General features: G+C 59.1%; 11 protein-coding genes across 11 annotated transcripts; 5 read left to right on the top strand and 6 right to left on the bottom strand.

The window, feature by feature from the left end:
- Positions 1–522: 522 nt before the first annotated feature.
- EHS24_000530 (uncharacterized protein) lies at positions 523–3,048 on the bottom strand (the record flags this gene model as incomplete). The annotated part of the gene is made up of 2 exons (XM_028616358.1): positions 523–2,925; positions 2,971–3,048. 2 exons carry the CDS (start codon positions 3,046–3,048, stop codon positions 523–525), a joined length of 2,481 nt encoding a protein of 826 aa, XP_028480215.1.
- Positions 3,049–3,667: 619 nt separating this feature from the next.
- Positions 3,668–4,238, bottom strand: EHS24_000529 (uncharacterized protein; the record flags this gene model as incomplete). The annotated part of the gene is made up of 2 exons (XM_028616357.1): positions 3,668–4,168; positions 4,209–4,238. 2 exons carry the CDS (start codon positions 4,236–4,238, stop codon positions 3,668–3,670), a joined length of 531 nt encoding a protein of 176 aa, XP_028480214.1.
- A 514-nt stretch (positions 4,239–4,752) lies between these two features.
- EHS24_000528 (uncharacterized protein) lies at positions 4,753–5,189 on the top strand (the record flags this gene model as incomplete). The annotated part of the gene is made up of 3 exons (XM_028616356.1): positions 4,753–4,794; positions 4,876–5,064; positions 5,184–5,189. 3 exons carry the CDS (start codon positions 4,753–4,755, stop codon positions 5,187–5,189), a joined length of 237 nt encoding a protein of 78 aa, XP_028480213.1.
- Positions 5,190–5,490: 301 nt separating this feature from the next.
- Positions 5,491–7,323, bottom strand: EHS24_000527 (uncharacterized protein; the record flags this gene model as incomplete). The annotated part of the gene is made up of 3 exons (XM_028616355.1): positions 5,491–6,022; positions 6,059–6,874; positions 6,923–7,323. 3 exons carry the CDS (start codon positions 7,321–7,323, stop codon positions 5,491–5,493), a joined length of 1,749 nt encoding a protein of 582 aa, XP_028480212.1.
- Positions 7,324–8,075: 752 nt separating this feature from the next.
- Positions 8,076–11,509, top strand: EHS24_000526 (uncharacterized protein; the record flags this gene model as incomplete). Its single annotated transcript, XM_028616354.1, has 7 exons — positions 8,076–8,346; positions 8,501–9,093; positions 9,146–9,930; positions 10,175–10,476; positions 10,769–11,044; positions 11,108–11,252; positions 11,311–11,509. The coding sequence occupies 7 exons, from the start codon at positions 8,076–8,078 to the stop codon at positions 11,507–11,509; spliced, it is 2,571 nt and encodes an 856-aa protein (XP_028480211.1).
- Positions 11,510–12,059: 550 nt separating this feature from the next.
- EHS24_000525 (uncharacterized protein) lies at positions 12,060–13,038 on the bottom strand (the record flags this gene model as incomplete). Its single annotated transcript, XM_028616353.1, has 3 exons — positions 12,060–12,275; positions 12,373–12,818; positions 12,978–13,038. The coding sequence occupies 3 exons, from the start codon at positions 13,036–13,038 to the stop codon at positions 12,060–12,062; spliced, it is 723 nt and encodes a 240-aa protein (XP_028480210.1).
- A 443-nt stretch (positions 13,039–13,481) lies between these two features.
- EHS24_000524 (uncharacterized protein) lies at positions 13,482–15,390 on the bottom strand (the record flags this gene model as incomplete). The annotated part of the gene is made up of 3 exons (XM_028616352.1): positions 13,482–14,880; positions 14,920–15,151; positions 15,195–15,390. 3 exons carry the CDS (start codon positions 15,388–15,390, stop codon positions 13,482–13,484), a joined length of 1,827 nt encoding a protein of 608 aa, XP_028480209.1.
- Positions 15,391–15,860: 470 nt separating this feature from the next.
- Positions 15,861–16,510, top strand: EHS24_000523 (uncharacterized protein; the record flags this gene model as incomplete). The annotated part of the gene is made up of 4 exons (XM_028616351.1): positions 15,861–15,868; positions 15,936–15,998; positions 16,170–16,244; positions 16,321–16,510. The coding sequence occupies 4 exons, from the start codon at positions 15,861–15,863 to the stop codon at positions 16,508–16,510; spliced, it is 336 nt and encodes a 111-aa protein (XP_028480208.1).
- Positions 16,511–17,094: 584 nt separating this feature from the next.
- On the bottom strand, positions 17,095–18,503 carry EHS24_000522 (uncharacterized protein; the record flags this gene model as incomplete). The annotated part of the gene is made up of 7 exons (XM_028616350.1): positions 17,095–17,267; positions 17,315–17,438; positions 17,490–17,755; positions 17,804–17,866; positions 17,929–18,069; positions 18,120–18,261; positions 18,315–18,503. The coding sequence occupies 7 exons, from the start codon at positions 18,501–18,503 to the stop codon at positions 17,095–17,097; spliced, it is 1,098 nt and encodes a 365-aa protein (XP_028480207.1).
- Positions 18,504–18,718: 215 nt separating this feature from the next.
- Positions 18,719–20,705, top strand: MKK1 (Protein kinase C signaling pathway involved MAPKK protein; the record flags this gene model as incomplete). The annotated part of the gene is made up of 3 exons (XM_028616349.1): positions 18,719–18,818; positions 18,999–20,520; positions 20,570–20,705. 3 exons carry the CDS (start codon positions 18,719–18,721, stop codon positions 20,703–20,705), a joined length of 1,758 nt encoding a protein of 585 aa, XP_028480206.1.
- A 3,356-nt stretch (positions 20,706–24,061) lies between these two features.
- Positions 24,062–25,508, top strand: EHS24_000520 (uncharacterized protein; the record flags this gene model as incomplete). Its single annotated transcript, XM_028616348.1, has 2 exons — positions 24,062–25,267; positions 25,311–25,508. 2 exons carry the CDS (start codon positions 24,062–24,064, stop codon positions 25,506–25,508), a joined length of 1,404 nt encoding a protein of 467 aa, XP_028480205.1.
- Between the last annotated feature and the right edge of the window lie 214 nt (positions 25,509–25,722).

Raw genomic sequence — 25,722 nt, 5'->3', positions numbered from 1 at the left:
GAAGTACAACCAGCAGTAGATGTCGTATATGTAGTAGCCATGAGACCGTGATCCACTCATGATCCCAACCGTTTACTGGCTACTGGAGAACACAGGCGTCCTCGATATCAACCGACGTGTTGTCGTCCGGAGTGGAAGTGGACTCGGGGTTGCTGCGCGGTGGGTTAGTGTGCAGCCGATATCAAAAACCCACTCACGCAAAGACGACAGAGTTCATGGTGTGATGTTGAGGGGATGGGGAAGCCATCAATGATCCCTGGGGGCAAGTAATGTACTTGCGGAACACGGAACAGTGTGACACAGTGAGACAGGACGGGTGGGCGGGGGGGGGGGCATGTGATGTGTGGCGCATTTGGCGATCTGTGGCATGTGAGTTTCATGGCCACATTCGCCCCATTGTTCTTGTCGGCATGCTTCTGGTCAGCTGGTCTCAGACACACGTACAGGATTAAAGGCTGCATGTCATGCATGTGTACAAGATACTTCTGCGTGATTATTACATTATACTAGTGTGTCTCGCCACTACATCCCAGGGGTGGGTTGCGCGGTGGGGGTGTGTGGGTCTGGCCACTGTTGGCTGAGCTTGGAGTGCCAGCTGGTGTCGAGACTCAAGATCGATTCCTGGGATTGGCTCTGCGGGAGATGGAGAGGGAAGGTCTGGAGCTGCGGTCCACCCTGTGATGTGTCGCTGTCAGAGTTTGGAGAAATGGTCGACTGCCGTCTCGACTCTGGGAACGAGTGTGGTGGGGTGGGGTACGTTCTCGGAGCTGCAGTGGGTCGACCGCCTTGTGGCCCGGAGTGAAGCTGGGGCGAGATGTAGCCTGCGCCGAGTGCTTTCTGTTGGTCGTGCTGGAGCTGGCGGTGTTGCTCGAGAATCTGAGAGCGCTGCCACGATGGAATTGCGGCTTGCTGTTGCTGAGAGTCCAACTGCTGGGCTTGCTGAAAGAACATGGAGTCGTAGGTGGCAGCCGACCAGTCGGCGGACTCTGGTGCCAGCGTCTGAGGAGGGTTGTGGAACTGGACCTGGTACTGTCCGACAGCCCCCGTGGTATGACATGGAACAGGTACAGCTGTGCCCCCTTGGGAAGCTGGAGACGCCGTGTAGAAGGACTGCTGGATGTCCTGTTTGCCTCCGCTCTGGTATTGACCGAGATAGCACGGATCCAGCGAGTAGAGGTGTGGCTGTGACTGCGGGACCAGTGTCGCCTCGCTGTAGCGGTACGCAAGCTGATTGTTGGCGGGGATAAAAGGCGGGTTGTGTGCTTGCGAGCGCGAAGGTGGTGTGTCCATGTAGGTAGACGGGTAATGAGCGGCAGTATTGCCAACCTCGGCACGAGGGAGTGGGGTAAATGGAGAAGCCAAACGAGTCCTTGCGGGTCCGTGCTGGTCCGAGTACAGCGCACTTGATCCCTCGTTGACTTCATTCTCAGCCAGGAGGCGAGCGGCCGCTTCCGCCTTCTGCTTGGCTACCCTTCTCTTCCTGGCAAGCATAGATTGTTGGTTGCGCTTTATGCGCTTGGCTTCCGCCACCTGTGCTGCCTTGAGCTTGCCCTCTTCGAGTTCGGCCAGTTTGCGCTTGAGCGAGACCCGCTCGGTGTCCTCGGCAGTAACTTGGTAGTGTTGCTGTGGAACCAGGGAATTGCCGAGTGGCGCCACTGGAGGGACGGGAGCCGCCATCTGCCGGACGGGTGCCGACAGCACTGGCTGGGCCGCAGGCATTCCCTGCCACTGTGCCAACTGCTGGGTGTGGCGTGGCAGCATCGGCTGGTGTTCAGATTTGACGACTCCGGGAGACGTGTAAACCACCTGGTTTGGCTGAGAGAGGAGCTCCATAGGCCAGCTGAGGGTTGGCGGTTGAGAGACGACGGGAGCAGCGAAGCCTGGCCGAAAGTCTGGTGCCCCAGCGTAGAGCAAATATGGCTCGGTAATGCAACTGCCATTGTTGGGGGCCTGGACAGTGTACAGTGCCGCTTGGGGGATTGTGGTAGGTTGGACGGGAGCAGGAATGCTCAAGATGGTGTCGCTTGTGAAACAGGTGGTGTCCTGATGGATCATGGTAGAGGATGATGGCTGGATCTCTGGCACAAGGGTCGTGGCACTGCCTAAGCCATCCAGCCACTGCAGCGTTTCGGCTTCGACATCGAGGCTGATGTGGCCATGTGGTTGAGACAGTTCAGCCAAGGCCGCCATGCTTGCTGGGTCTTCCTGGAAGTGCAAGGTGAGGGCCTCTGCGAACGAGGTCATCGCATCGGCGGTCGCGGGGTTGGCTGATGGCGTGGCTGGTTGTCCCAGGTCCGCAGGGGATTGATGGAGATCTGGCGGCGGTGAAGGTGATGTGAGGTCGATGACCGTCCCTGGTGCCGTTGATGGCCCATCAGGCTTCTCAGGTGCCGTGACTGAGACCTCGAGCCCAAGTCGCTCATCGAACGTCGCAATGGTCTCGTCCCACTCTGCCAAGAGGGCAAGGTCCTCGTCGTTCAAGGCTGGGAAGTCCGGTTCCGTAGGCTGAAGCTTGGGCGAAATGTAGACCATCATCTTGCCCATTTGGTACGCCTCATACTTGAGCCGCTGCTCCGAGAGGTTGGGCTGATGGTCGCGCACCCACTCGTCGGACAGTTCGATGACGCCAAACTCTGGTGGTGGGTCGCCAACCCCGCGCTCGGAGATGCCAACGCTGCGGCGGCGCGCCGTCCATTGCAAAAGGCGGATCCAGGCCAGTTCACCTTGCTCGACACTGGCGCAGTTGAAGTATCGTATGACGCTGGTTTGGATGCAGGGTGGGAGGTCGGCCCATGGTCGGTTCACATGGTGGTACATGGCAAGTCGGCCGTACCAGCTCGACCTCTCATCGAGGAAGCTGACCGTCTCTGAAAGGTTCTGGAAGGCCTTTTCGTACTCGACGGCGAGCGCTTCGTCACTCATGGGCTGTGGAGTCAGAACAAACCTACTAAGGGTGGTGGTAGAACGTACAGGTACAGTGCTCGGTCCCACTCCGTTCACAAGGTCGCCCAACGGGTCTAGTGCCTCGTTCAGCAGTGGAGTTGCCATGGTGGGTTGCTCCGGTGATGATGAGTGTTGAGAAGAAAGAGATGGGGGTGTGAACAGACCGGGCGAGTCATTCTGAAGGTAGTTGAGAGGGGCATCAGCCACTGGTTCTGGGACAATGGACGACTTGTAAGCCTGTGATACAGGATGTTTGATGGCTGATTGGGTGGCAAGCTGATACTGAAGCAGCGGGGACGACGGTGACTGATGGAAGGCTAGTTGAGAGTGGGCTATGGGTGGAAGGTGTAGATGTGTAGGAGGGGCAGACATTTTAATAGCGGGAATGTATGTTTGATGGAGTGTGTACAGGAGGATGTGGGGCGGAGGATGATTAGGGTGGATGAGTGTTTACAGAGCTCACCCACACGCCAAGGAGGATGGATGCACACACACGCCCATCAGCGTCTCCCATGGCGCCCCAATACTCCCGTTACACCTCAAGCGCACAGAGGCAGCGTTTAAACACGTTTTTAACAACCTTTAGAAGCACTGGCATGCATGGGACGTGGGAAGCACAAGAAACAGTGCAACACATGACAGATAATTCGGAAGAAACACGGAAAAAAGTCTTATCTGGGGGAAACACGCGCCGCGACCCATACACGCCATGCCCAGCTGCTATTCACTTTGCTGTGCCGTCCGTCGAGCCATCCTTCTTGGTCATAGAACCCAGACACCGCCCGTGACCAAGTATCTCGACATTGGATGCCGCGTCTGCCGCATCCAAGGTGTCCGCATACACTGCCAGCCACTCTGCATCGTGCAAAGTCCACCCGTCCTCCATCTCCTCCACCATGTCCCCAAACACGCTTTGGTAGAGACCATCGGGGGTTCTGACCTGCTGTTCGGAGTCGAAGGGCTGGAGGTGGTTCCCAACTATCGTCTGCAAAGGGTCGAAGACGAGGCGGAGGTTGTCTTCCCCAACGGCCCCAACGACGTCTGGCCATGTGGAGTGGGAGTAGACACCTTGGTTCATCGGGTCGGTGTGTTCGGGCACACATGGAGGTGGGGGTGACAGGGGATGGGGAGAGAACAGGGGAGGTCGTGGGAACGAGTTGTCGAGATGGTCCATTGCGTCGGCGAACGCAGCCAGGGTGGGAGCATCTGCAAGGCTCCATTCTCGCTGTTATCTGTCAGTTGTGGCGGCGGGAAAACAACTGTACCTTCTGAATCCATGGGTCTGAAGGAAGCATGGTTGCAGTTGAGGTGGGAGAAGGCCGGGTGCGGGTGATGGGAGACAGATGCACTTTCGCAAGGTGCGACATGTGAGTTTGTGTATTGACTGATGCACCGTTGCAGGTTCCCGCCATCCTTCCTCACAGTCTACACCCCCGCTTCATTCCTGCTTCGTTGACCACCCGCATCGTTTTACTCTAACGGTTGGCAGGGTGGACAGGGGGGACAGTGCCAAGGAATGCACTGGTAGGTATTTCATCAACTGCTAAGGATACCAGAGCCATGCGCATGCGCTCGCGCGTGTTGGAGAAGAAGCAGAATGCCCCATCACTCGGTGCGCAGTCGACGGAGGTGGACGTCTCGGAAGTTTCAGACGACGTTGCTTCTCACCGCAACGCCCGCGTCGCCCCCATCATACGTTTATGGAGCAAGCGAGGTTTCCTCTCTGCATGTCATCATTCACGACCAACAAGACATTGTCATCGTGGCCATCGACAACCTCAGCCCAGGGTCTCCGCAATCAAGGCAGCGATGACCATGTTGGGCGCAAGCGAATATCCCGCCGTCTACCAGGTATTTCCGGCCAGCTTCTGCTACATAGTCTCAGTCTCACGTCGCTGATGCGTAACCTACACCTTTTCTCCCTTCTTGCAGGTGACACAGTGGATCCTGCCCGTAACGTGGCCACGGGGAGACTGGCCTGGAATCGAGAGCGCCATCTCGCACAAGCTCCGCAGGCGTCTCCGGCGGGTCAAGCACTGGGACTTTGCGCACACCGAGCAGGTCCAGATGTTTGAGTTTGTGGGGTTGCGGACGTGTACGGTCGTCACGCTCAAGACGAGGGTGAGGGATGGAGGGAGGTTTGAGGAGGGTGTGAGGCAGTTGTTGTGCGGCAAGGCGGGGGTGCCGTATACGCAGTGAGTTGCAGCAGCGTGGCGTCAGAGACGACAAGCTGCCATGAGCTATGAGGGCATCACGCTGAGGCCTACCGCAGGTGCAAAATCGAGACGTTCGAGGTCGTAGACCACGCCTCGGACGGTGTCCATGACTCTGACGCTCCAAACGGCTGGTCCGTGGCCATGTCCCGATAGTGGCGATGATAAAGCAGTAAAAACGTCCATGAAAATAATACCAAACTAGCCACGAAACCTGACGACGTTATAAAGAAACCGTTACACCCATCCTGGTACACCGTTCTCCACATTATACCTTCCCTGTCTCGACTCCAGCCACTGTACCTCCGTCTATCCACGCATCCTGCCCATCTGCTCACATGGACCTGCCGCGCTCTATCTTGACAGGCGGCGTGACTTGTCCACCATACCCATCGTCCTGGAGGTCCTCGTCGGGGATGACGGACCGCATGCGCTCTTCCAGCTTTTTCAGGCTCAGACCACAAGCGCAGTCGGCCCACTTGCCCAAGTCGTCGTCGGGATCGGTAATGAACCTGCGCTCACAGCGGGGGCATACGCCGTTGGCGTTGCCGACGACGAGCGGGTCGTGGTCGTGGCGCGAGTGCGGGACGGACGTGAGGGGACAAGTGCGGCACGCTTGCTGCTCTGCAGGCGTCCCGCACACGGGACACGGCGCAGTGTCAAACTTCAACGAGTCGTAGCTCGGCAGCTCGACGACCTCGGGGATGAACCCACAGCTAGGCACAATGACGGGCTTGTCCACACGGAGCATGCGCAGACCACCAATGTTGCCTGCCGGCAGCTCGTTGCCCTGCACGTCTTGCCCGGCGATCGAGTACCAGACCTCGACGACCAGCTGGTGTTTGACGTGGATTGGTGTGATGACCCTGAGAGTTAGCGACACGCTAAAGACTTCAACTCACCCTTCAAGAGTAGACGGCCTTCCAGTCTCGTCGTTGGGCAAGCGTCCCATACCGGTGACCTGCAGACTACCAGTGTCCTCGCCGCCGCACTCGGTCCCGCGCCACAGCGCCGGCGAGTCCCTGGCAAGCTGACGAGGGGGACGCACGCCCTTTTCCCATACGACAAACGGTATAGTGCTGCGAATGGGTTCGGTTGTGGCCGGGTCATCGCGAGGTGACCTAATGGATGTGGTCTGCGTGAGGACGATGCGAATGTAGTAGATGGTGCAGGTGGGTTCGGGAAAGTTGATGTTAATCGTCGACTTTAAGAGAGCGCACACGGTCCAGACGTCGGACATGAAGCGGATCTCGAATGGTCCGAGGCCAGGAACCTCGCCTCGTCGGCGTTCGTTGAGCGTGCTCACGCCATCTTCCGGGTCGGGGTTGTACATGAGCCAGATGCCTCGCGACGCGACGACGTTGCCGCGCAGCCAGCGGACTTCTTCTTCCGAGTGGCCCACGGGGTCGGCCCACGACACTGTCATTTGCGTGGCAATGTCCATGGAGGGAACACCCCCGCCGTCGCCCACAGGTGTACTGGCTCCAGACGTATAGGGAGACGCGTTGACGGATCTAGGTCCGTGGCCTCGTTCAGGACTACGCCCGCGACGAGGCGTCGGCGCGGGACTTGGGCTGGGCGAAATCATGTGCGTACTGACACTGCGAGGGCCACCGCCAAGTCCCTCCACCTCTGCAATGAGCTCGAGCTTGACGCGGCCGGTGGGGTGGACGTCGTACCCAGCGAGGCCGTATGGGATGACAATGGTAAAATTGAAGCTTGAACAGAGTAAGCCACTGGTCGGTCACGGTCCGCTGTTTACTCACCGCTGCACACCTTCCTGGAGGATGATGGCCCCCTTGACCTCGATAGTACGCTCAAACAGCACGTCCTCCTCCCACATGCGTGCGGGACCCATGTTCAAGCGGCACGTGTTCTTCAGTGTCATGCGAATGGCACGACACCTGCGTCGACCCATGCCCCTTGGGACATCGACCTCGAGCTCACCCGAGAGCTCAGAGTCCTGCAACTCTAGTCTTGGGGGACCGAGCGAGGACCCAGATGCCTCGGGATCGTCATGCTGCACGTCGGTGCGGTTGTTGTTCATGAACACGCCGCCATAGCTTGGGACGTTGATTTGGAGACGGACACCGCGCTTGGTGTGGTGGGGTCGCGCCGGCGACGCCGCTCGCGAGCTCGAGCGCGAGCCGCCAAAGAGCCGTAGCATTGTGGAGGCGGCAGTGGGATAGCGGGGGGATGTGTGAGGTAGTTGTGGGTGGAGAAAGAAGAACAAGCTAGGCGAGGCGGGTAGCGGTTGGCGAACATGTGTCTCGTAGAAACGGCGCTCGTCAGAAATACCGGGCGCGTGGATGTTGAGCGTCACGGCGCTTCCGGGTCTCGGCAGGGTATATCCGCCTAATCCTTACCAGGGCTTTGCCAAGGGCCAAGGGAATGCTGGTGCTGCTGCTGTCCAGGCCGTGTGTGTTGCATGCATGGAGACATGGAGCCCCCATACAACCAGGAGCGAGAAGTGCCCTTTGGTGTACCGTCCCCCCCTGGGAGTGTATCCGGATCCACGGGTTAACGGGCTGACCGTGAGAGGGGGGGGGGAGAGGACACACCTTTGAGCGACATGCAGCTTTTGAAAGTCTGTGTTGGGTTAATTTAGCCGACTGTTCTGTTACATTTGGCCGGTGACTAATGGGCTAATCGACCAATCGCGCCCCCGTTTTGCGCTGTGCAAAATGCGGAGCCGATTCCGCAGGCGAGCCGACGGTGAATGATGTCGTCGCTCGCCGGCGGGCGTGTACGGGGGCGTGCGATCGTGCCTGTGCTATACCGCGGCCGTTAGATTGGGGGGGAGGGCACACGAACACCCCCATCAGGCGGCGACTACGCAAAACACAATCTCACCCATCCTCATCCTCACACTCATTCACTAACTCCATACACTCATACTCCCCCGTCGTCGTCTCTCTCATGGCAGTGACCATGGGCACAGACACCCCAGGGTGGGCCGCACAGCTGCGTGCAGCCATCCCAGAACCCCATCCCATGTGCGCAGCCGACATTGTCCTCGCGCACGTCGTCATCATAGCCACCATCCTGGCCCTCGTCCCGCCACCCACGCGCACTGTCCGGATAGTGCGTGCAGTCCTCGCACCCGTCATCTTCCTTGTCTGGCTCTACCTCGGATACGTGCCACTGTTACGCACACCACAAGAACGATGGGGCACATCAATGCTGCTGTGTGAGTTGTGTGATTGGGAGCCGCCGTTTGTCCTGAAGCACATGGCAACTAGCGTCTTGTCGGTGGCTGGCTACACTCTCGGACACCTGCTTGAATGGGCACCTCCATCGACATCGGCGACCAAGCCTTGTTTCAGTGCTGACAATCCCCGCAGTCTCCTTTGGCGTCCGTACATTCGAGTGGCTCATCCTGTTCCCACCCGAGCACAACGCTTACCGCATTCGCCACCTGCCCGACGGGTCCGTCATTCCAGAGCCTGTTCCCGAGGGTTGGACATGGGCCAAGGCTCGCTGGGCCGCATCGCTTTGGTGGTCATGGCGTGGCATCGGGTGGAACTTTGCTCCTCCTCTCGCAAGCAACATGGCTGCCGAGCCGTTCAAGCGCAACTCGAGCCGCAGGGCATACGTTATTCACCGGTCGCTATACCTGGTCGCGGTCTTCCTCGTTGAAGACTTGGCGTCGACGTTTATGCGCATTGCTGCCCCCGACTTCTTCATCACAGCAACTACACCCTACTCGTCCCTCTCGACTGGCCAGCGTGCCGCGTACTCGATCGCCGTGGTCGTCCGTATCGTCACGTCCATAGAGTTTACCCACGTGGGCATCTCTATTGCATGTGTTATGGCGGGAGGCTACTTTGGTATCAGCGAGGACAGCGAGCTGTTCTCGCCATGGGGATGGCCACCGATGTTTGGCAGTCTTGGCAGTATCGCCGCCCACCCAGGGCTGGGTTACATGTGGACGAGGGTGAGTGGAGTGCTTCCGAACGAGGGTTGGGTTTTAGCTGACCATGATTCAGGCGTGGAATCAGTATAATCGGCGTGTGCTGTCCCAGATTGGCTGGGTCCTCATCGGAGAGAGGCTTCTGCGTATGCCACCGACTGGAGAGAACGTCAAGAATCCTAAACCTCGACCGGTCGAACCCGCAGCACCGTCCATCAAGCACAAGGGCGTCGAGCATGCAAAGGACAACATCATCGCGGACATTGTGCCCCCTACACCCCCACCTGACACCCCTCCTGCGGACGACAATGACAACAGCAACCTAGACACACTAGACAAGCTCGGCAAGGTGGACGGTCACCTGAGCAGCCACCTGAGAAGACGTCAGGCGACCCAGCAGCCCGCCATGCCGCTGACGCCCCCGGATTCCGGCCGGTCATCGCCCGCACAGCGCACAAAGCGCCAGAGCAAGGTCCCGAGCATGGTCGTCAACCTGGCCAAGTCGGTGATTGTCTTTTTGCTCTCTGGCCTGCACCACGACTATGCCTCGATTGTGCTGCTGTTGGACGCTATCGGGCGCGGCGACGCACCGTTCTCGGCTATCAATCTCACGCCCTTCTTTGTGGTCCAGCCCCTCGCGCTGGCGGCCGAGGCCATCTTCAAACACATGTGGCGAGCGTTCAAGAGGCGCGTTGGCCTGAAGGAGACGCCGGCACTGCGAGAAGCTGAGCGTGTGGTTGCCCTGGTGTGGATGTGGGTGTTCCTGGGCTGGAGTGCTGGGTGGTTTGTGGAAGGGATGAGCCGGATTGGCGTCTGGCGGCAGTTTCCGAACAGCAAGGATCGGCACTATAGTGCTGTGTGGTGGGTATGGGGAAGCTGTGCATAGAGAGACGAGAGAGCGATCGAGAGAGAGAGAGACGAGAGGTGTTATAGACAACGAGTACGAGAACGCATATGCATATTAGAAGTGAACGACCCCACCTCTACCCAAAACCGTCTAATGAACCATCGCCCACTGGCTGGCGGGACGCGCGCCACACTGCCAGATTCGCCGAATGTCCGCACCAGCCCGAGTTCCGCCGTGCCCCCAGGCTGGGCCGGGCAGCCTGCCAATGGTCTTTGCTGCAACTCAGGCGTGGGCTGTCTTCCTCGTCGTCGCTGCTGCTGCCAGTCTTGCCTCCCTCCCTACCTCTCGGCCTCACCACTCCTCCCCCAAAATGGCCCTCACCCGCATCAACCTCGCGCCCACCGCGCGCACCCTCGCCTCGGGCGTCCCCGCCGCCCGCGTCGCCCTCCGTCTCCCCCCCGCCCCCCACCACGGCCACGGCGCTGACGGCCCCCGTTCCGACGCCCCCGCCAAGTTCGCCGGTGGGTTCAACGGCGTCGCCTCGGTCGCGCGCATCAACGGTGCGTGCGCGGCCGGCGACAACAGTGTATCGTGCGCATGCAGAAGCAGCAGCAGCAGCAGCAGCAGCAGCAGCAGCACAAGGAGCAGCGCGGTGTGCGCGAGTGTGCCGCTTGCCCAAAGACCAACATCGCTGTTGTCTGGCAAGCCATGTCGAAATGTCGAAAGGGCTCCGCGTCCTTCCGACTTGTTGGGCACTTGCACTCTTGCTACTGGGCCTTGTGTTGTTGCGCTTGCACGCGCGCACGATACACGAACCTGAAGTGGTCTACAGTTGAGCTGACAGAATCGCAGCCGGCCCCAACGGTGTCTTTGGCCAGCGCCGCATGCACACCTCGTCCAAGGCCCTTGCTGGCCGCGCCTCGACTGGTGTCCCCGACTTCTCGGCCTACAAGACCGGCAACGAGTCGCGCAACACCAACGTCTCGTACTTTATGGTCGGCGCCCTCGGTGCCCTTGCCGCCTCGGGCGCCAAGTCGACTGTCACTGACATTCTCTCCAACATGGCCGCTTCGGCTGATGTCCTCGCCCTCGCCAAGATCGAGGTCGAGATGGGCGCGATTCCCGAGGGTGCGTACACAACTCATCTGTTACATTATCTGGGGATCCACGCATGCTGACTCGTGTTCGCAGGCAAGAACCTCATCGTCAAGTGGCGTGGAAAGCCCGTCTTCATCCGTCACCGTACCCCGGATGAGATTGAGGAGGCCCGCTCGGTCGACGTCAAGTCGCTCCGTGACCCCGAGACCGACGAGCAGCGTACCCAGCGCGCAGAGTGGTGCGTACCGCGGCCATGCTGCTTGCAACCACGGGCAATACTGACTTTCTCTCTCCAGGCTCGTCATGGTCGGTGTCTGCACCCACCTGGGTTGTGTCCCCATCGGCGAGGCCGGTGACTTTGGCGGATGGTTCTGCCCCTGCCACGGCTCGCACTACGACATTTCGGGTCGTATCCGCAAGGGCCCCGCCCCCCTCAACCTCGAGATCCCCCAGTACGGATTCAACGACGACGAGGAGAAGATTGTCGTCGGTTAAGTCGTTGATGATGAGGGAGACTAGATATGCACCAAACCTATCCAATTGAGCATGCGATAGGGCTGCGGGCACGCAGCCCGCCTTGGGAAATAGTACAAGATGGGAGGGGGAGGGGGAGGATGGGGACCTGCACGCAGACACTGTGCAGATGTAGCGTGTAATCGGTTGCGAGTGGCATGGCCGTGACGTCGTACAATCGTACAATCCGTGTTGGGGGCTGGTTTCGTGCCGGGTGTCGTCGGCTCTGGTCCCTGGCTTTGTGTGCTCCGACGCGCTGGTGTGGGTGGCACTGCCAACCAGTAACCAGGCCGTCCCAGCTCAAGCTTCTGCCTCTGACACACGGGCATAGCTGAACGAGAGCAGTTTGCAGGTACACGCACGACGTACCATGCTTGCTGGTGCCAGTCCCGTGCAATGAAATACATGCAGAAGTGGTGCTAATTGCTAATTGGCTCCTATACCCTCCATCCACACCCAAATACCCTAGATGCGGACTTTTTCTCTCGACCCGACACCAAAAGAACACCTATGATGAATGGTGGTGTCCATTTTAAGCGGAGACGACGCCGACGCTCTTGACGCTCTGGGCCACCCGCTGGGCAGCCTCCTTGAGCATCGGGTCGCGCAGCTGTGCGGACAGCAGGGGGAGGACGTGCAGGTGGTATGCGCGCTGGGCGGCGGGCGAGCCGTGGTGCGTGAACACGGCACCGATGATGGCCTCGACGGTCATACCCTTGACCTTGAGGTGGCCACCCTCGCGACCAGTCTGGAGAGCGTCAGCACAATATGTACAGCAGGAGGAAAACGTCGGTGCCAGAGCGCGCGCGGCACACGGCTCTGCGGCAACCGCAACCACCACTCACCTCTGCCCGGTCCCAGCGCATCACATCTCCGACCTTCCACTTGTCACCGACGAGGAGACCAAGGTTGTTGTAATGACGCAGAGCAGCGAGCATGCTCTCAATGTCGCGACCGCGGAGCAGGTCCGCCTGGCGCACAGCCTCGGACGTGCCCAGCGCCGAGTGGATGAACATGGCCTGGTACGCGCCGATGGCGCGGCGGCCCAGGAAGGCCAAACGCGCATTGTGCGAGGCCTGGCCTTGCTCAATCTCGGCAGCGGTGTAAGGTGGCGGGTGGGACATGCGGTGGACGAACTGGTACGACTTGTGGGTGAGCGTCTGGAGCGCCAGCTGTTCGGGGATGGCGGCGGAGGAAGGGAGCTGGAGCGTGTGGCTCAGGAACTCCTGGGCCTCGGACGCAGTGATGGACGGGTGCACCTGGCGAGTGGAAGCACCGTACGAGCGCGATGCTGCAGGCGTGACATGGTTGTTGGAGGGGGAGAGGTGACACGAGGAGACGCGCGCGGACGGACAACAGCGACGACGCAGACGGAAATTTCAGGAGGTCAGAGACAACGAGCAAGCGGGTCAGCGGACAGCACAGACGGGTCTCAAGACGCATAACGCACCCTGCGCTGCTGGTCGCCTAAGAGGCGCAAGGGCGCGCGCCGACGAGGAGGCGAACGACATGGTGAAGAGGGGGAGTGGAGATGGTGGAAGGAGAGAAGGGGGGAGAGGGAATGTATTTGTTCAGGCGGGTCGGAAGCCAGAACAAAAAAGTCGGAAAGAGGGTATGGGGGGTAATGAGTCTGGTGCGCAGTGGGCCAGATCTATGCCGGGTTCGTCGTCCTTGTCGTCCTCGTCGTGTGTTGGCGGGTGCTCGCCGTGGGTGTATGTCTTGCGGCCGGTCGTTGAAAGTTCAGAAATCGGTCTGTCCGCCCGCCAGCCAGCCACGCGAGCACTTAGCAGCGGAAAATTCCGGTGTGGCGGCGGCCAATACTGCAAGGGACTTTGTTGTTATAGGACCCGAGATCGTATTTCACTTCCCTCATACACTCGCACAAAATGACACATGAAGTGAACAGATGATACAGTATACATGTGGGATACAACTGTGACGGACATTCTATGTTTCAACTAAAGCTCCACACACGCATCACGTCCCCCTCCAGCCCCACAATACGCTCCTCGTCGAATGCTACTTGCCGAACGCCCAAACCAGTTTGCTCCTTGGGTGGTGCAGCGACAGAGGCGGGCGCCATGGATACGGGCGGCGAGGCAAGGAAGAGGCGGCGTGCTTCGCCAGAGATACTTGCGGGGTGTGGAAGGAGTGCAAGGTCGTCTTGGTCCTCGTCGGCCTCTGTGGGTGGCGATGGCTCGCGCGGCCGCGAACGGCGTCCACCAGCCTTGACCTCGACGTACCCCATAGCCATACCCACACGTCCAACTCTCGCTTCCATCCCGACCCCCTCTTCGCCATCGGCCGCCTCGTCCAGCTCCCAGACGAGAACTCGCCCGTCCCGGCCACCGCTAATGGCTCGCCCACTAACGAGTGCCAGAGAGCTGACGCCAGTGCTCGGCGCAAGCAGAGTCTGAGCATGTGTGATCGCCCTTTCACCGGCAGCCGGTAGCGAGTACACGTGGATGACACTGTCCTCGCCTGCGAGTACGACCCAGCGCCCATCACTTCCAACACCTATGGCGCGGCCGCGCACGCCAGGGACGGGATCGATGCGGCGCGGCCAGGCTGTTGGCGACGTCTCGGCGGCTTGGACGTGGTAGCATTCACCACGGCGCACACTGGCACCGGCGGCGAGGTTGATGACAAGCTCTTGCTCTGCCACAGCCCAAGACGACGGGTACACAGGCGTAGAGTATGTCAAGGCGGCACGATATCGGGTTCCACCAGCAGTTTGCGGTGGCAACAACGACAGGGCCGCCGGGTGAAAGCTCACGTCGGAGCGGAGCGTTCGGACCAATGTCGGGCTGCCGTCCGCCAGCTTGTATACGACCAAGTGAAAGCCAACGGTACACGATACCAACACTGGGTAGTGCATCACAGCGAGGACCACTGGGTCGTCATCTCGCTGCGGGACGGCATGACGACGCCGAGGTCGCGAACGGGTAGTGCTGAGAGCCTCGCGCACCCAGACTAACCGGCCGTCCTCCGCCAACCGCAGGCGGACAATAGCGAACCCTCCTGATTCATAGAAGATTCCTAGGCGTGCTGGGACATGGGACCCGTCTGCTGGAGTCACGGCTTGATCGGCGACGATGGCAGTGACTAGGTCCGGGCGTGCTGGCGAGGACCAGCCCGGTGGAGGCGGCACAATACCGAGCGGCGACCCTGAGGCGGCACTGGAAGCGTAGATGTGCACCAGTGGGGAAGACAGTGACGATGCACAGATGAACGAGGGAAATAGGGCGAGGTGTTGTCCCGATTCTGGTGGGCCCAGGAAGTCCCGCTCGCGGCTGGCGGCTGGCGATGGTGGGAGGTCGAGTGAGCCTTCGGCGTGGACATTGCCGTTGGACCTAGCTGTCAGCTGCTGGCACCAGTATCGGGCAACTTACCAGTTTGTACCCAGCTTCAGCATGTGCTTCCAATCGACACCATCGTGACGGACCGTGTCGTCACCTCGATCCAAGTCCAGGTCTCCATGTGCGTGGCTATCAGGCGCCGGAGTCGGACTTGGGCTGGGTGGCGGGAATGCACGACTCGGTAATCGTGCAATGGGGCGTAGTGGTGTCGCTGACCGTGACCGGGAGTAGACCAAACGCGAGTGGTGCGGGTGGGGATATCGTTCTACAAACGTCAGTGGACAGGTTGCGCATGCTCTAGCTCTTACCAAGGTAGAGGCGCTTCCATAGTTGCGGGTCGAGGGCGGCGCGAGCCCAGTGCTTGTTGACGGTCTGTGTGCGTGCGAGGTCGCTGGGCGAGAGAAAGGAAAGAACACGCAGAAAGAGTTCAGGTAGTTGAAAGAGGTCGCTGAGAGGTCTATGTGGGCCTGTGTCGGCTGGCGAGGCCGAGCGACAGCGCTTCATGGTAACATGAGGAACGGTAGAACGGTACAAGGTGACGACGGCCTCCACCTGGGTATCGCGCCGTACGGCGTAACTGGTGGCCACGCGCGCGTCACGATTCGAATCCGGACTATTTTACGTAATTGTCAAAGTCCGCCGCCACACAGAAATTACCGCCATTCTCCGGCGACGACGGACCAAACGCTCGCGCTGCCTCCCTGGCTGGGGCAGCGGCAGGTGGTAGTTCTTTGAGCAACTGTGCGTGTTACAACCTTCTCCATCCGTCAAAATGTGAGTGCGACCCAGCCACCACCATACGACATCCACCGCGACAGAGACACCGGGCACGACAGCGACACTCGACACCGCGAGCGCGCGCACCATCACCTCTTCACGCGTTCTCGGCGTCGCGCGAGCGAGTCCTCATGAGAAACTCGCACAGAAACTGTTTCCCTGGTGGAGCAGTTTCGATGTCCTTGCCCCACTTCGACATGTCTCTGTCTCTGTCCGATGTCGATGGTCGTGCGCCAATACCCTTCCTACGAGTGCAGGAACTGACTGTACAGGCCTCCCCAGGTTAAGTCCAAGGCCCAGAAGGCCCTTGCCGCTCAGGCCGGTTCCAAGGCCGGGTGAGTAGAATCTGCGAAGTCCACCACGAGTTCTGGAACGTGTCTGGTCATCTGCGAGGAGAAGGAGGATGGGCACGAGAGGTGCACAGGAGCGCAGACCAGACCAGACCGCCAGACTGGGGACTTTGCCACCTCATAGCAAGTTTTTTCTCATTTGCTGACTGTCTCCAGCAAGAAGAAGAAGTGGTCGAAGGGCAAGGTGAAGGACAAGGCCAACAACGCCGTCGTCCTCGACAAGCAGACCTAGTGCGTATTACATCTCGCTCGCTCTCCAGAGAGCGACAGAAAAATAGTTGCGTCCTCGTACTGACTTTTTCCCCAGCGACCGTATCCTCAAGGAGGTCCCGACCTACAAGCTCATCTCGCAGTCGGTCCTCATTGACCGCATGAAGGTCAACGGCTCGCTCGCTCGCCGTGCCATCGCTTTCCTCGAGAAGGAGGGCCTCATCAAGCGCGTCGTCCACCACAACGCCCAGCTTATCTACACCCGCGCCATTGTCGCCAAGGAGTAGATTTGATCCGACACCTCGATTATTGAGTAGGACGGGCATGTAGGATTATGGACAGCTTGCATCATGGCAGGAGTGAAAACAGCACCAAAAGATCGGGCAGCACGAGCACATAGCAGAAATTGCATTGACAGGGAATCGGGTTGACGCGGGCGAAACTGTTTTGCCACCGGTGGATGTTCCCTTCACTTACGCAGATGAGCGCGCTTTCTGCTCCGACCGCCCTCTCCTCTGCGTCTGCGCGTCGTATACGTTGCTTGCACCCCAGTATCCATGTCCGTAGGTGTGCAGAGGCTACAGAATCCGGTCAGGACGCCTGCCAGAATGCGACGCGCGCGCAGAACTGTGTACGGTGGGGAGTTTCGCAAGCTCTACGGTGGCATCCGACCTGAACGCCTCTGCCTATTTCTGGGGGAGTGCTACTAGAGAATGGTCAAGAATGACATGCAATGCAAATGCAACGAAGGTTCTATGCTAAAAACATATGCCCATTGTGCTCTTCGTAGTCTCTCGCGCTCCTGGCCCACCGCCTATCCTCATTGCTTTGTGAGTAGTGCTGTTGGTGGAGGTGGTCCAATCGACACTATCTACCCGCGGACACCGACGTTCTCCCTGGGACGAGACGCCAGCCAGTCCCACACGCGCTCTGCCACACTGCGCATAGTAGAACGCACCTCGTCGCCCTCGGGCGAAGACTGGGTCATGACGGGCCGTCCAGCATCACCGCCGTCGCTCACGGAGGTCACAAGAGGCACATTGCCTGCGAAATGTTAGTAGGTAGTGCGACGAGCAACACGTGGTACCCACCGAGAACCTCGAGGCCGAGCTCGTTGGCTGCCTTGGTAAACTTGTCGGCGCTACCAAAGAGCTCGTGCGGCACTGAGCAGGACGAGCAGGTGTAGTGGGACATGTTGAGCAGCAAGCCGGTAATCTGCACCGTTGTCAGCTGCGGACGCGGCAGGTTCGAGAATGGTGAACTTACGGGCACATTGACCTTCTGGAACATGGCCACACCCTTGCGCGCGTCAATGAGTGCAATGTCCTGCGGTGTCGAGACGATGACCGCGCCGTCGACCACCACCAGCTGTCCAAGACTGAGCTGAACGTCACCGGTTCCTGGCGGCATGTCAATGACGAGAACGTCCAGGTCGCCTTGGCCGTCCGTCCAGTCGACATCGAACAGGAGCTGCTGGACAGCCTTTTGGACCATGAGACCACGCCACACAACAGGAGTGTTGGGGTCAGGCGCTGCACAGGGTGAGCGTTGGAGCGGGAAAAGGACACCTGGCTGCTTACGAAGGAGGTAACCGATGGACATGGTCTTGATTCCGTGGTTCTGCAGCGGGAGGAGCTTGTTCTCTGCATGACATGTTAGTTGGCCATATACTGTGTAGCCCAGAGTTCCAGGCTATACCACTTACGTTCGTTCATTGCTGGCTCGCCCGCATGATCCAAGCCCATGAGCATGGGAACACTGGGGCCGAAAATGTCGAGGTCGAGGAGACCGACGCGGGGTGCACGGCCGAGCGGACTGGTCTTGGCCAGCGCAAGCGCCAGGTTGGCTGCGTCTATTAGTGACACCTACAGCTTGGCATGACGCTGTCGGACTCACCGGCAACGGTGCTCTTGCCAACTCCGCCCTTGCCACTTGCGACGACGATGATGTTCTTGACGCCGCGGATCCGGCTGCGCGGGGGCGGGCCGCCGCGACGGGGCAGCTTGGGCGCCGGGTTGGCCTCACGGCGAGGAATACCCTACTTGTCAGCACATGCGAGGACTATCGGTAGGTTGGTTGCAAAGTACGGACCAGGGGGTTCTCGTGCGCGAGCGGTGCTGCTTGGTGGAGGCGACGGCGGTGGCTGCCGTCAAGGCGGTGGTTGAGAGCGGTGCTGGGGCCTGTGCGTGCGATCAAGGACGAGCACGATGCCAGTCTCAACGGAGCGAGAGCATGCAGGGCAGATGGGCGAGTCAGGCGTGCAGCTGCGAGAGCTGCCATGTGCATGATGCGTTCGGGTGACGGAATGGACAAGAGGGAATGGATCGATTGACCAAAAGGAAACATTCTGACATCAAAGGAGACGGACGAGCCTTCCCTCTCAACCCTAACCCAGCCAGATCCCGCCGGCCCATCCACATCTCCACTTGCTCTTCTCACATATCTCATCGTTGTCTTCTTGTTCGACGCGGCTCGGCGCCAAAGTCACGCACACAATGGCTACCCCGAGACGGCCAAGCGGCGCACGCCCAAACCCTTCTTCGTCTCGTCCAGCTCCCCCTCCTCCCCAGCTCAGCATCCCCGAGGGCAATGTCCGTGAGTCTGTCCTCTCCCCCCTCTCTCATCGCCGCGACCCCGCAACCCCCGGATCATTCGGCGTGACCACGTCACAAGCTGCCAGCACCGCCGCCGTGCCGTCCCCACCTCTCCCGAAGGATACCGCCTGCCCTCCAAGCCCATGCATCCCCATCTCCAGCGTGCTCGCTAACCATGCAGCCGGCATCAACGTCGACCAGGCAGGCCTTGGCGGCTGGCAACAACCGTCCCCGCTCCCGTCCTTGGCTCTCCGCCCAGGCAGGCCAATGCCCAGTTTGTCTGCTGGCCCATCGGCGCGTCCCAAGCTCAAGCTGCCGCTCGGTGCGCCGCGCGCAGCCACCGCCCCCGCGTTGCCAACGCTCGCTGGTTTGGATAGTGCCGAGCCGGCCGCTTCGTTGACACCGACCCTCTCTGCGACCCTGGCACCGCCGCCAGGCGCACCAGGCCGACCGCGTATGAACACACCTCGCATCAGTACGCCAGCCCTCAAGCTGGCTATCCCAGCCGGCGGAGGCGGTGGGTCTGCTTTCATGGCGCAGGACGAGGACGAGGGGTCCAGCCAGCTCCGCACACCTGTCCCCGGTGAGGACTGGGACGCGACGGTGCACGCGCACAGCTATGGCGCCGGAGCCAGCGGCAGCCGACTGGCACCAACTGGCCACGACGACTTTGGCGGCGCCGACCAAATGACCGCCATGACCAACGAAGTGCGTAGGGCAATGAGTCGCATGACCTTTGAGAGCAGTCCGGCTCCGAGCATCGGTGGACGGTCGCGTTCCGGATCCAACGCGAGCAGCTTTATGGAACGTCGCGAATCGTCCAACTCGTTGAATCCCGCCGACGACCTCCGCCAGCTGCGGGCACTTTCGATCGGTACGCCGACGCGCGACTTGAACAGCGATGGGTCCCGTCCCAACTCTATTCACGACACTGAGGACTTGACACGGCTGGGTTCCGACCTGACGCTCGTGCGCCGCCTGGGTGAAGGAGCTGGTGGCTCGGTCGACCTCGTCTGCAGCGCCCGTGACGGACGCGTCATGGCTCGCAAGGTCATTGCCCGCACCGCCAACCCATCGATGCACAAGCAAGTACTCCGCGAGCTCGAATTCCTGTCCACCACCAACTCGCCTTTCATTGTCGAGCACTACGGCGCCTTCCTGGCTGAGCAAGACACTCAGATCTGCATTCTTATGGAGTACTGCGAGGCTGGATCACTCGACTCGCTGCTGGGACACATGAAGGACCAGGGTATCATCTGCTCGGAACATGTTCTGGGTCGTATCGCCTCGTCGGTTCTGCGTGGTCTCGACTATCTTCATGAGCGCCGTATTATCCACCGCGACATCAAGCCGTCCAACATTCTCATTACGCGCCAGGGCGCCATGAAGCTTTGCGACTTTGGCGTCTCGGGAGAACTCGTAGACTCGGTTGCTGGCACGTTTACAGGCACATCCTACTACATGGCACCCGAGCGTATCCTTGGCAAGCCATACACTATCAAGTCGGACGTTTGGTCTCTGGGTCTCACTCTCCACGAGGTCGCTCACCTCCGCTTCCCTTTCCCTCCCGAAGGAGAGAGCCAAAACGTTGCCCCCATTGAGCTGCTGTCGTACATTGTCACCGCTCCTGTGCCGTCCATGAACGACAACCCGTCCATCGGCCACGCCTGGACCGCCGAAATCAGGGACTTCCTGGCCAAGTGGTGAGTCGAGTCTCGACCCTGCAGTGTTCGTTTAGCTGACTCGACCCAGTCTCATTCGTGACGGTCAAGAACGACCATACCCTCGCGAACTCCTCACGCACCCGTTCATCGTCCGGTCCGAGACCAAGAACGTCAACATGGCGAAATGGGTGGCCATGCTTGTCCCTTCGCTGTCCCAGTCTTAGGTTCCCCAAACCCAATGAAGGTATATGATAGTCCAAGCTGGCCCCAAGCTCAAACCCGGCCACGAGGCTCGCTTGCAGCCCATTTGGAACGACATTTGGCCCAATACGCAGCAGTCGCTTGGCGGTTCGCCCACCGCCTTCAACCGCAGTCACGCGCGTCATGGCTACACACTGAATGAATTCCCCATCACCTCAACCCCTCCCACCACCACACCCAACTCCTGGCACCCGTTCCCCGACCCAGAGTACAGTAGAATGCCACTGCATGTGCCTGTTCCGATATGCATGTTTATCAAGAGCACGAGAGTGGTGGAGTTGCTGCCCGTATTGGCGGTTGTCGCAATGAATGGAGCACATGCGGCGCAGCGAGCGGCAGGCATCCTTTTCTGTGTCGGCACGAACTCCGTCTGGGTCTCTCTGATTATAAGCCGGTCGTGGCCTGCTGGTGGTTGATTCCGTGCATCCTCCCTTTCTACCCTTGCTGTTGACACACGACCATCGTGTGAGGCCGAATTTTGAGCGGAACCGTGTGGCTGCCATCAAGATGCCTCCACGGCAGGATCGGAAGGGAGACACATGTACTGTGAGTGATCACGCCGCTCGTATGTTGGCCAGCGGGGCCGTCGACCTTTCAAGTGGTACTCGCTGGCCGGAGCCTGGCATACCAACTATGGGCCATCGAATTACTGATTCTGTGGTAACTTTGGGGCGTTGTGCGTTTCTCGACCGCCCAAGATACCAACGACGGCGCTCCAGTCTTGTAAATGGTGGACAAATTCCGGGCGTTATGCGTTTCTCGCCGGCGTCATCGGATCCAGTGTACCACGTTTGCGTATCAGCAAGCGATTGCAAGCACAGAAGTGGCAATTCACGAGATCACTGGCCACTGGTCCACCCTGGCCACTGGGAGGCAGTGACTATGAATGTAGTCAGTTGAAAGCTGCCGTTGTGCTTAGACGCCACACCGGTGTGCACGTCCGTTGCGTATGCCACCACACGTCCCACCGTAGCTTGCAGCTATGGTGTTGGCAAGCAGCCTAGTGGATTCAGCCACGGGTGGATCATCAATCAGACAGACGCCGCGCGTCGCAGTCGTTGATCATTGGCAAGGTGTGCCGGCCTGGAGAGGTGGCCCCCGGAAACCCCTCTTTTCATTAGGTGTATTTCGGTGCTTCAAGAAACACACAAGTGTCCGGCCCCAAAGAAGCAGTACATTCATTATGGGTACTTTTGAGCGTCTAGAAACACATAACCGTCCCGGCCCAAAGAACCAGTGCATTCATTATGGGTATTTTTGAGCGTCGAGAAACACATAACGGTCCGGGTCCAAAGAACCAGTGCATTCAATATGGGTATTTTGGAGCAATGAGAAACACACCACGTTGGGATTTTAAAAAAGCCAGCGTTCCTCTATGCGTGTTTCGACGCCGTGCGAAACACACAACGTGCCGTCGTTAAACATGCCATTCTTTCTCTGGGCCCAACCAGAAACATATGGCTCCCAGTTGTTAAAACTCCAGCTCGTTCTCTATGGGGCAAACCTGCATTCTCCGACTTAACTCGTGAATGTCGCTTATAGGATCATAGGATAATAAGTGCAGACAGACGCCTTGGTCGCTGTTGGGAGGCAAATGTGTTCAACGCCTAAATCGACCATAGGGCCAAAGCATGAACCTGGCCTTGTTGGAATTTGATGCCGTTTAGCGCCCGAGACCGATGGTCTTAAGCTGGCAATTGTTTTTCAGAAGAGGATGGGGATGCATAGACGTCTACAGAGCTGCTTATATGCACACAGAAGGGAGGCCCGAGCACTACAGAGAAGCATGAGGACAATGAAGAAGCAGAAAGAGCAGCATTGGTGCGGTACCCTCGTTCTCCGGTCAGCTCGGTGCCACACTGCAGTGGCGCAAGTGGTTACGTAATCTCAACAGGCCTGTCGGTGCCAGGCCGCCCTGAAGGGCTCAATATTCCCCAAATCTCAAGCGTACGTTGCGTGTATCGTTAACACGTGTAGGAAACCTATTATAATATAATCCTGTCCCCTCACCTGGGAGGGGGTTCGATTCCAACAGAGGGCAGATCCTGTAGCGCCACTAGCCAGGACGCGGTCATTAAACAAAAGACCACCCGTGAGGGATCTGAATAAGGAAGTTGCATTACAAAAACATAGGGCCCCAAATGGTGCCCAATGTTTTTTGCTTTGGATTTGAAAAGGCCTGCCCTTTGGTAAATGTTATTTAATGGAGCTAGAAACCTACAACGCGCTGTTGTTAAAAATTCCATTCTTTTTCTATGGTGTTTCTGGCCCAACCGGAAACACACAGCATGCTGTGGTCAAAGGTCTAGCTCGTTCTCTATGAGTTTGATTTGGACCAACGGGAAATATCCCCTGTGTTGTGAAAACTCATGTTTTCTCGACGTCAGTCCTATACACTCCCAATAAAAGTCTTGTTTGTCCAGAGTTCAGTAGCGGTTAGCTAAGACTGATGACGCTATGAATCCCTCATTGTAACACTGGACCACTGAGCGAGACGTCAATGCCAGTGCGTGAACACACCCTTGATCGCCATTGATAACAATGTCCGCAACTACAGTGATTGATACAACATAATTTTATATCCTGCGTGTATGTAATGTATGGCCGAGTACTCCACCATACCTCCCAGCTAAAAGCCTATCATTTAATCCTGAAGCGAGGTTACGGGCACGGGCAGTGGAGCAGTGCAATGACACCAGTGAAGCGTTGTCTGTGTTACAAAAAAAAGCGAGACATCGGCTTGACTCCTCGCCAAGCAGCATCCCGAACAACTGCATGGCAGGCCAGTCGCCCAGCAATGCAAGCTAATGATACCCCAACCTCGCTAGGCATACAGACCTGGCGACATAATCACGTCAAGCTGTTTGCAGGATCTGCAGACGGTGTTGCCAAACTGCCCGCGACCCATCGTCCCATTTCCGCCACACTGCATTTCCAGGGCAACAGCGGGTCGAACAACACAACATGAGCACCCCTTGCACCTCTCGCACCGGCCTAGGATGTATCTCAACACGGACCTCTCGCACCCACCGGACGCCTGCGCTCCTGACTGCCTGACTTTGCCTGACTGGCGTATGCCATGGTAAAACTTGACACGCAACTGAGCCCCCCTTCCCAACCCCGTCCTGAAGCTGAGACCTGAAACGTACATGCGCGCGGAAAATACTCCCGCGGCTCCCCGCATTGCCGGCGACACGCCAAGCCGCAGCGGCGCCGGTGGATACTGGGCCTTCACGACTTGGTTCCTGCTTTGCTGCTGGTTGTCGTCTGATCACTCCACTGGTACTCCACAACACCCACATGCCCACCTAGCTCAACTATGCGCTCTCCCACCCTCCCCCGCATTCCGATCCACGCGATCGAAGCGGCACCGCATGCGCCCGTACGCACGCGGACCTTCGTGGGCCCCTTCATCGTCTTGGTAGGTATCGTGTGCGCGTCGGCCACACAAACCGAGTTCGCCTCGTACCTCGCCCAGACTCTCGACTTTGACAAGCCGTACTTTTCCTTCTTTGTCACCCACTCGGCATTCACCTTTGTCTTCCCCGTCCACCTCGCGGTCCTGTCCCTTCGCAATGGACCACGGGGTGCTCCCGCACGAGCCAAGCAGCTCCTGCGCAACCTTCGCACCGTCCTGGGCGACCAGCTCCAAGTCACCCCACGATGGCGCCAGCTGTGGAGACCCCTTAACCGCAAGATCCTCCCTCTCACAGGGCTCATCTCGTTCCCGGCCATTGCCTGGTTTGTGGCCATGGCGCTGTCCCCGGCCATGGACATTACCGCCATCTACGCGACCAGCGCGTTCCACACATACTTTTTCTCCCTCATCCTCCTCGGCACGCCCCTAACGCGTATCACCGTTATTGCCATTGCCGTCGCGTTTGGCGGTGTCCTGGTCCTCACCCTGGACGGCGCCGGCGGAGGGGGTCCGAAGGGGTCAGAAGGCTTTGGCGGGCGCCGCGTAGTGGGTGATATCATCATGGTCATTGGCGCGGCCCTGCTGGGTCTGTACGAGGTGGTATACAAGATGGTCCTCCCCGAGGGCGAGGGCGGCACACACCTCCACGGCAACCATCCCGCGTCGCCAGTTGTCGCACACTATGCCTCCACGCCCAACGCCGCTGCGGGTTCGTCATCGCAAGACCCCGAGACAGCAACCGATGTCGGGGACGACGACGACGACGACGACGATGACGACCGTATTGCCCTCGACCGTCCTGCCGGTTCGCGCACACCACTGTTGCCCAAGACCACGAGCAGCTCGTCTAGCTCCGTCACCAGCTCACCGCCCCGGTCGTCCTACCCGGCGAGTCCTGTTGTTCCAAGCCTGCGCACGCCAGTCCCTCACCTCCCGACGGCCTTACTCTCCAACTTTCTCACTTCCGCCATTGGCTTTGCGACCTTTGTCTGTCTTTGGGTCCCCTTCCCTTTCCTTCACATGACAGGAGTCGAGGAGTTTGTGTGGCCCCATGGGAGCAAGCTGTGGAGCACACTGTTTGTCGTTGCGTCTGGTGGCGCCATTTACGTGAGCTACATTCCCCGTCGATCAAGTGCTAACTCTTGCTCAGAACGCTGGCCTTATGACTCTGATTGGTATCTGGGGTCCCACCGTGGCTTCCGTTGCCAACCTGCTCACCATCGGTCTTGTGGCCGTCATGGACGCCGTGTGGATGGGCCGCATCCCCGACCTGCAGACCATTGGTGGCGCAGGACTCATCTGCGGTGGCTTTGCCGCCTTGTTGTGGGAGGGCGACGTCGAGGGATGAGGCCGGTGGTAGAGAACCTTTGCTCAACATAGATGTATACTTAGAGGTTTCCCAGAGTACACGCCTTGAACAATTCCGCCCCGTCGTCACATTGAAAGTCAGGCTCGTCAGGTCAGGTCGCGTGTGGCGGCCAATGACGGAGGTGGCAACGAGGAGCGCCTGTGATTTGAATTGAAGCCTTGTCCGACCGCATTTGATGACCCAAACGTCCCAG

This window comes from Apiotrichum porosum (assembly GCF_003942205.1).
Source record: "Apiotrichum porosum strain DSM 27194 chromosome Unknown scaffold_1, whole genome shotgun sequence".
Classification (NCBI taxonomy): Eukaryota; Fungi; Basidiomycota; class Tremellomycetes; order Trichosporonales; family Trichosporonaceae; genus Apiotrichum; species Apiotrichum porosum.
Note: the sequence above shows the minus strand (reverse complement) of the source record. Positions and strands in the feature narration are given on the sequence as shown.